Below are 9,518 nucleotides of genomic sequence, written 5' to 3'. Positions count from 1 at the left end.
AAAGAAAACGAAAGCAAAAAACGCTTTCTCACTGAAATGTTTATTTACACAAAGTACAAATGTTAGTTGTTTTTAAGCATATCCGACAAATCTGAAGAATCATACTTCAGACGCATTCGATATATATGACTCATAAGAGCTGACCTAGTAAAAGGAAAACAAAAAGTCACCAACAATTAAAAATGCAGAAATACCTATCGTTTTGATTGACTACTCCTAACCGAAGAAGCCACTCATCCGTCATCAGGCGTAAACACATCCCTTAAAAAAATATCAGAGCAAACAAAATAGTTACCACTAATCCTGTTTGTTTCAAACAGTTCAGAATATTTTGCACCGACTGGACTGGCATATTTATGTAACCATTTGACGACATCTTCGGGAGTCCAATTTAGTACATGTCTATTTTTCTTCGCCTAAAAACGAAATCTCGTCAACTAGGTTCGCATACAGTCATAGTAGTATGGTATTTAGAAACCAACAAACTGAAATGAAATCAAGCGGATGGTTCATCACAGAGTCGAGTTATTAGTTTCATCTAAATAGAAATCATCAGCTGTGCAAAATGCAGGATAAAATTTCAGCATAATATAAACCAGTTAAGCAAAAAAATCCTTAAGGAGTTTAAGAGGAAGATTTATACTAGTGCTCACACCATATAGCCTACAATAGAAGAGTTATATAATCACTCGGAATTATTGATAGCAGATCGAATATTCAGCATAAAATTGGTTCTCAAAGACAACATCTAATATTAGTTGTTATTATATACATAACACTCAGAAGGAAGCAAAGTGACCGATATTACGATAAACCCACTTCCGTAACGCATCCAGTCAAATATGTGAATAAATGAATAGATTATTACATTAACCATCATTACGATGACCTGAGGAAAGCGTAGTGATTTTGTCTTCTTTTTAAGAAGCTACATCGAGTTTCAGATGTGTCTACGATCAGTCACTTAGTTACTACATTGCAAGAAAACTACAGTTTGCCAACAGACCTTTGAGAGTTCTGCGTAGAAATACAAGGACATAAAAATAAGAATTATGTGTACGGAAGACCACATTATTCTATGAAGACATGGAGATGACAGTGACTCAATGCTAACATTCTGTCTGAGTTGTTAAGGTCTGGTGAAAATCTAGAATGAATCGTGTCAGTGTATAATAATGTAGCTGTAAATAATTCCCCAAAGCCAATGGCTCAATAAGTATTCGACATTGGATGCTGACTATATTGTTTTAGGTGGACTTGTTTAACTGAAGGCTTTCGGTCATGCGTCCGTAGTAGATCACGTTACGACCCAACGTGGGAAACAGCTCCTACGTCCACTTGCCAGATTGGAGTAAACGCTTCTCGATATATTGATAATGAATCAAATATATCTTCCCAATCTCTTCGCATCTGACTTCTGGTTTTAACTAATTGGGGGACGATTCGAATATAGGTGTTGCTGGTTTATAGTTGTGAAACTACAATACCGGTCGTATCTTCAGTGGTAAGCCCAACGTGATCTGGTACACCAAGCGCATAAACTGTGAGTCTATTCCTTTTTGGAACTTCATTATTCATTGTATTTCTTCATTTGATTTTTATATATTGTGATATACCTTTGTAGCTGTAAATAATTCCCCAAAATCATTAGCTCATTAAGTGTTCGACATTGGATGCTGACCACGTTGTTTAAGTGGACTTGTTTAACTGAAGGCTTTCGGTCATGCATCCGCACCAGATCACGTTACAACACGGCGTGGGACACAGCTCCTACGTTACAATAGCCAGTTAAGAACGAAGTCTCTCGATATATTAGTAACGTATCAAATATATCTTTCCTACCTCTTCTCGTCTGACTTCTGGTTTCTATTTGACTGGGAACGATCGATTATAGAAGATACTACTGGTTGCTAGTTGTAAAACTAGAATATCCGTTGTATCCTCAGTGGTGAGCCCGACGTGATCTGGTACACCAAGCCAATATACTGTGAGTCTGTTCCATTTTGGAATATTATTATTCATTGTTATTCTTTATTTGAATTTTATATATTGTGACATACTGTTTTTTCGCGAATTTTTTTTCCCGGATATATTTTAATTAGACATTTTTCGTTATCTATATTACTATGACGGAACACTCACCCAAGGTTTTTAAGTTAAAGTCTATTCCCCCCATTTCGATTCAGTTAACGCCATTTCGGCCCGACAATATCGAGTCCTAGTTCTGCTACGCAGAAGCTGATTTTTGCATGCACGGAATCACGAACTCGCGCACACGATTCCTCGCGGTAATTAAGGCGTTACCGCGCGAGTTTAACAGGTGCGTAACACCTAGTATGTTTACTAGTGATGTTCCCGAACCTTACGAAACTCTCAAATGTTCGATTCTAAAACGTGGAGACCTAACCGACCGACAACGGTTAGACCAACTCCTCCATAACATCGACTTGCAACATGGTTCTGCGACAGACATGTTGCTAAGAATGAGGGAGGTTACCGGCCAACGAACTTTCGATGATGGCCTATTCAGACAACTTTTCTTGTCTAAACTTCCTCATCAGGTGCAAGCAGTACTCGTCTCATTTCAAAACAACGCCATAGATGAGCTGGCTGCATCTGCCGACCGAATCTTAGAAATCACTAAATCTTCTAAGGCCGAGGTCTTTTCCGTCATAGAAAAACCTCAAACGACCCCGAATGACATTACCGAACTATGTCATACACTGACACGCTATCTTAGGTTTCGTAATGACCATAGTCGGTCAAAATCCTCACGTAGGAGCGTTTCACATAAGAGATCTGTCTCTCGACCACGAGAGACAGACAACCCCGACTGGTGCTGGTATCACAACCAGTACGGTAAATCCTCTAGAAAATGCAGGAAGCCCTGCAATTACCCGAAGTCTAAGGCGACTGACACGAATAAGATTTCGGGAAACTTCCCAGCCGGCACGCGTTAACGGCAACCGTAACCGGCGAACACAGCCGCCTCTTATATGTCACGGATGTGACTACGAAAGTTCGCTACCTCGTCGACACTGGCGCAGAAGTTAGCGTTCTTCCAGCGAATTCCAACGACAGACTTCGCGAGTCTGTTTTAAGTTTACAGGCGGCAAACGGAAAACCGATCGCTACTTACGGTAAAAGGTACGTCTACCTTAACGTGGGTTTACGCAAACCCATACTCTGGATTTTCGTTGTTGCAGATGTCTCTATGCCAATCATTGGTATAGACCTGTTACAATATCACAATCTACTCATCGACACGCGCTCACGAAGGTTAATAGACGGAAACATTAAGTTATCTGTCTGCGTAACTTCTTGTTCTGGTTGCAGGTTATCCCCAGTCACGATTAAGCACACCATAGACCCCTTGTACCAATCAGTACTCGACAAATACCCCGGGATATACCAATCGCAATCGAAATTGCCTTGTGTAACCAGCAATGTTACACATCACATCTCGACTACAGGACCACCTGTATTCTCGAAAGCCCGAAGACTCGCTCCCAAAAAACTTAGGTTAGCCAAAAACGAATTCGACCATATGATAGACTTAGGGATAGTTCGACAATCGCATCGTCCATGGTCATCCCCATTGCACATGGTCCCTAAAAAGGACAGCAACGATTGGCGGCCAACTGGTGATTATCGGTGTCTGAATGCAAAAACCATTCCCGATCGTTACCCGTTGCCTCATATTCATGATTTGACAGCTACCTTGAAAGGTACAACTGTCTTTTCAAAAATCGACTTAGTTAAGGCCTATAACCAAATACCGATGGCACCTGACGACATTCCTAAAACCGCCATCATCACTCCTTTCGGTCTTTACGAATTCTTGCGAATGCCTTTTGGTTTAAGAAATGCGGCCCAAACCTTCCAAACGTTTATAGACGACGTCTTCTGAGGTCTCAACTTCGTACATGCATATGTTGATGACTGTCTAATAGCAAGTCCGGACAGAGAATCACATCTCAAGCATCTGGACATTGTTTTCGATCGACTCCAAAGGCATGGCATTACTGTAAACATTCAGAAATGCCAAATCGGAACCAACTCCTTAGACTTCTTAGGACACACTATTGATGCCCAAGGCATCCGACCCCTTAGAAGCAAAGTGGCGGCCATTCTGGATTACCCAGAACCGACCACTATCAAGAAGTTACGAACTTTTAACGGACTTGTAAGTTTCTACAGACGGTTCATACCCAAATGCGCATCCCTTATGAAACCGTTAACCGATCAGCTTCGTGGAAATGCGAAATCAATTAGTTTAGGCGACACAGCCCGTAAAGCATTCTCCACAGTTAAGGAACTCATCGCTAAGGCAACCCTGCTTGCTCATCAGGACACTCAAGCGCCCATTAGTATCGCCGTAGACGCATCCGACTCGGTAATCAGAGGAGTCTTACAACAATGGGTTAACAACTCATGGCAACCTTTGGGATTTTTCTCCAGACAGTTGTTAGACGCGGAATCTAGGTACAGCACTTTCGGTAAGGAACTCCTAGCTATGTATTGTGCTGTACGGCATTTCCAACATTCCATCGAAGGAAGAGAATTCACGCTTTTTACCCATCACAAACCTCTTACCTTCTCTTTAAGTTCATCTTCAGACAAGTACTCACCGCGAGAGTCTCGACAACTCGACTACATTTCGCAGTTTACTTCAGATATACAACACATTTCTGGAGCTAACAATGTAGTCGCAGACGCCTTGTCTCGAATAAGTTCCTTGAACAGTTTCCAAGGAATCGACCCTCTTAAACTCGCTCAGCTTCAAAAAGAAGACATTGATCTTCAGCATGAGTTATCCTCGACAACTCTTAAACTAAGTATTAAGCAGGTGGGAACCAGTAAGGAAACCTTACTTTGCGACACATCTACAGGGATCGTCCAATTGTACCAAAACATTATCGACGCAACGTCTTCAATACGTTGCACAATCTTTCTCATCCAGGTGTTCGTGCAACAGTCAAACTTATCGCCGAACGCTTGTGCTGGCCTGGCATGAATAAAGACGTGCGAGAGTGAACACGCTCCTGTGTAAGCTGTCAGAAATCTAAGGTCATAAGACACAATAAATGTCCCTTAGGCTCTTTCAAAACCCCTGACGCTCGTTTCGACCACGTCGATCTAGATTTGGTAGGACCGTTACCCGACTCGAACGGATACTCATATCTCCCAACCTGCGTAGACCGTTTTGCTCGATGGCCAGAAGCAGTACCGATTAAGGACATTACTGCTGAAACCGTGGCCCGCGCTTTCGTCGAACGATGGGTAGCAAATTTCGGCTGCCCTTCAACCATCACTACAGACCGCGGACGCCAGTTCGAATCTGGACTTTTCCGTTGTCTGACCTCACTATTAGGAATCACTGGCTTCCGAACGACCGCCTACCACCCACAAGCAAACGGGTTGGTAGAACGTTTTCATCGACAACTAAAAGCTTCATTATCAGCTTCAAACGTTTCACAGTAAACAGACGCTCTTCCACTCGTCTTGCTAGGTATCCGCAATGCAGTGAAAGCTGACATTAGATACACTGCATCTCAACTCGTTTACGGAACTACACTCCGACTCCCAGGAGAATTCGTGGATCCTTCGTCTTCTTCATTGAACATGGATCTAAACTCTTACACAAGTAGGCTTTCAAACGCTATGCGTTCAGTTAAATCTGCTCACACTCGACCTCAATCAACTGATGTTTTCGTTCAACCTGGATTGCGACATAGTACACACATTTTCGTTCGTCGAGACTCACATCGACGACCTCTCGAATCAGCATACGAAGGACCCTTCAAAGTTCTTCAACGCGAACCTAAGTACTATGTAGTCGATAAGAACGGTACGAACGATAGCATCAGTATCGATCGACTCAAAGCAGCGTACTTAGAAGGAAACCCTAGCTACGTCGATTTTCCTTCGGTACAAGCAATTAACACAGCTACTACACTCGTAGTACCCTACACGACAACCGACACACAACTTGATACTTCGCCAACGTCGATAGATAAACCTAAAACAACGCGTTCTGGAAGAAGAGTAAGATTTCCAGAACATCTTAACGAATATTGCACGTAGGACACAGGCATTATCTTGAATTACCCTTTCATTGTTTATTACAAAAAATTTTTTATTTAATATGCTCATTCATTATTTATATAAAAAAAACAAAACATTTTTATTTTCTTTGAGCGTATTTATATTTTTTTTATATAAAAAAACCCAAAAAAAACCACTTTTTTTCCGATCGCTTTTGCGCTGTTTGTAAGTGTATTAGTTTATTTTTTCCGCTCATCTTGTGTCCTTACGCAAGTACGAGTGTATTTTCGACATGCACTCACACTTTTTTTTCCTCTTTTCCAGGACGGCTGGAAAAGAACGACGAAGTTTCGCAAGGAACCGAAATTTTCATTGTACTTTATTTCCTTATTGCTATGTTGTACTTTTTGGTCTCTTAGCTTAAGGAAAGACGACCAGACGCTGGTAAACGAAGCAAGCTATCAGAAGAGTGTTTACCAACGACAAACTCGTTGGGTTTAAACTTCTGGCTGCTCACGTCTTAGGGGCATCACTACCTCACTAGGGGGGGAGTGATCTGTAGCTGTAAATAATTCCCCAAAATCATTAGCTCATTAAGTGTTCGACATTGGATGCTGACCACGTTGTTTAAGTGGACTTGTTTAACTGAAGGCTTTCGGTCATGCATCCGCACCAGATCACGTTACAACACGGCGTGGGACACAGCTCCTACGTTACAATAGCCAGTTAAGAACGAAGTCTCTCGATATATTAGTAACGTATCAAATATATCTTTCCTACCTCTTCTCGTCTGACTTCTGGTTTCTATTTGACTGGGAACGATCGATTATAGAAGATACTACTGGTTGCTAGTTGTAAAACTAGAATATCCGTTGTATCCTCACCTTTTTTTCTCGAGTTTTTTCGGATATATTTTAATTATATATTTTTCGTTCTAATAATACTATGACGGAACAGACACCTAAGGTATTTAAGTTAAAAACTGTCCCCCCACTCTCGATTCGGTCAACGCCTTTTTGGCCTAACAAGATGGAAGCCTGGTTCTGCAACGCAGAAGCTGACTTTTGCGGGCACGGAATTGCGGACTGGCGCATGCAATCCCTCGCGGTAGTTAAGGCGTTACCGCGCGAGTTTAACAAGTACGTAACACCTAGTATGTTCACTAGTGATGTTCCCGAACCTTACGAAACACTCAAACGGTCGTTCCTAAAATGCGGAGACCTAACCGATCGACAACGGTTGGATCAACTCCTTAACAATATCGATCTGCAACATGGTTCTGCGACGGACATGTTGTTAAGGATGAGAGAAGTCATAGGTCAACGAACGTTCGACGATGGCCTATTCAAACAACTCTTCTTGTTTAAACTCCCGAAACAGGTGCAAGTAGTTATCGCCTCGTTTCAAAATAACGCATCTGCTGATCGAATTTTAGAAATTACGAAACCGACTCGCGTCGAGGTTTTTTCCGTCAAAGAAAACCCTCAATTGACACCGACTGACATAGCAGAACTATGTCACATGCTCACATGATATCTTAGATTTCTTATCATGGACCACAGTATTCAGGATATATGCGTGATAAAAATGACAAATATACACAACTGGAGTACACACAAACAATATTGAAGCTATGTGGTTGAGGCTGAGAGAGCTTTTGCAACCTTATCATTGCTCCAGAGACAGACTTTTATGGAGCCATATGGATGAGTTCCTTTAACGTTTGCATCACGATTTTGGAACCTTTGAACCTCTTTCTAACCTTGGCAAGTTCTTGGACCATGTTTTTATAATATTTTAACTTCTTCCTAACTGTTCCCTGAATGGCTAATACTTCTCAGGGTCACTTGAGATTCGTTCAAAGGTCGTCCATAAATCATAGTCTCTCCCTAAAGACACTATCACCCATTAAACTGTCATTGTCAAAGGATGTAATTCCTGAGGAGCTTGAAGACAAGATCAAAGTAGAATCTGCTTTCGATTTTATCGCTAGAGCAGTTACTTAACGAATAATCTCTCTAACTAACGTGATTATCTATAACATATCTGACAAAGGTTCCATTAAATCTGTCATGATTTCTATATTAAAGTCAGCTAACCTTCTTGACAGTCCGAGCCAATGCATTCAACTTAATAAAAGGCACCAGAAATACTATTGCCCCATCCTGCTTAGATTGTAATCCCCTTTTATTAGCTGAACAGTTGAAAAAATTCGAACAGCTGAGCTGCACGCTGATGAGGCTTAGAAACGCCCGTATATTCTCAGATAAAACCACCAATCAAAGACTTACGCAAAAGTGTACCTTAAACGAAAATAACGTTGTTGAGATCACAACAAATCCCGTTGCCTTAGTAGCAGAACCTACTGGTGCAGCTAACCTATCTCGTGTTAGTCAGTACACCGATTCACCAATGCAGAGTGCTAGTCTGTCTCTCATACCTGTGGTGACCTCAGATAACCGATGCATGTTTAATAGAGACAATAATGAGAAATTTTCCAGTGTAAAATTTGAAGCCTATAACCAAAGAGATAGTTCTAACGTGAAAGCTCTTAAAACACTGTTGAAATTAAAAAGTCTATACTAGGTAAGAATAAAGTGTGTAAAAAACATCGTTCTGGATCAAATATCAAAAATACTACAATGGCCCTACCAAACAAAAATATACTTTCTGACACCATGCTTCATACTACTCATCGAAGGGGACGTTATAAAGGCACACCTCGTTCAAACGTCACACAAGACGGCCACTACAACCATTGTGTAAGCAGGTCTAATATTAAACAGACCTCAGTGATCCGACGTGCCCCATGGATGCCCTCAGATGGTTTAAATATTAAACGTGTAAGATGTAACATACTTAATCGATATGGTGAGGAGGAATGTTGTGACCACTTGCTGATTGCGTATTAGTTAATTGTGGGTTCAACTGTGAAATAAAGTGATTTATTGTTGTCGGCCTATTCTTTGCATCACCTTTGCCTGCATTAGGGCTATGGTTACATATTTTTCGTAAGTATAGATGATTTGATAGATTGGTGAACCGACAAATCCTTGTTGACGTCCACATATAGTGCCCTCAATGATAAGAATCAGGCCTGGTGTTGGGTGGTATATTTTTGTTTCATGGAGCCCCAGTCACCACTGGGCACCGTTTTAGGGACTAGTTACTTACAAGTAAAATTTCAACTTGTTCAGATTAGAATTCTTATCCCTGAACGTGCTGTGAAAGATTGTCCGGCAAAGCCTAGAATTCAGTCTACTTATTATTTCGTCATTCAGTGTGTGGTCAGAACAATTGTCAAAGACTTGTTTACACCCGATCTCACCAAACGTTTTTGATAATAATCATTTCCACTATGTTTATATCTCCACTCCACATTTGACAGTGACATTCATTTCTAAGTTGAAATGAATTTAATATGACTATGTTAATTAGTTAGATAAGATAACACTAATTTCACAATGGAA

The 9,518-nt window shown here is 41.0% G+C and overlaps 1 protein-coding gene across 1 annotated transcript; it reads right to left on the bottom strand.

Annotated features, from left to right (window-relative positions):
• Positions 1-27: 27 nt before the first annotated feature.
• On the bottom strand, positions 28-828 carry Smp_090790 (putative protein aveugle). Its single transcript, XM_018796990.1, has 4 exons — positions 452-828; positions 296-416; positions 195-261; positions 28-144 (listed from the first exon to the last, which is right to left on the bottom strand). Exons 1-4 carry the CDS (start codon positions 455-457, stop codon positions 63-65), a joined length of 276 nt encoding a protein of 91 aa, XP_018652076.1. The 5' UTR covers positions 458-828; the 3' UTR covers positions 28-62.
• Positions 829-9,518: the final 8,690 nt, after the last annotated feature.

The sequence above is a fragment of the Schistosoma mansoni genome, chromosome 4, assembly GCF_000237925.1.
Source record: "Schistosoma mansoni strain Puerto Rico chromosome 4, complete genome".
In the NCBI taxonomy this organism is placed as follows: domain Eukaryota; kingdom Metazoa; phylum Platyhelminthes; class Trematoda; order Strigeidida; family Schistosomatidae; genus Schistosoma; species Schistosoma mansoni.
The sequence above is the reverse complement of the archived record's forward strand: the minus strand, read 5'-3'. Positions and strand labels throughout refer to the sequence as shown.

What these genes read in the sequence shown, in the direction of transcription:
- Smp_090790 (XM_018796990.1), bottom strand. An exon ending in TGAAACAAACAGGATTAGTG is followed by an intron (nt 262 to 295) that starts GTAACTATTTTG and finishes TATTTTTTTAAG; the next exon opens with GGATGTGTTTACGCCTGATG. An exon ending in GTAGTCAATCAAAACGATAG is followed by an intron (nt 145 to 194) that starts GTATTTCTGCAT and finishes TCCTTTTACTAG; the next exon opens with GTCAGCTCTTATGAGTCATA.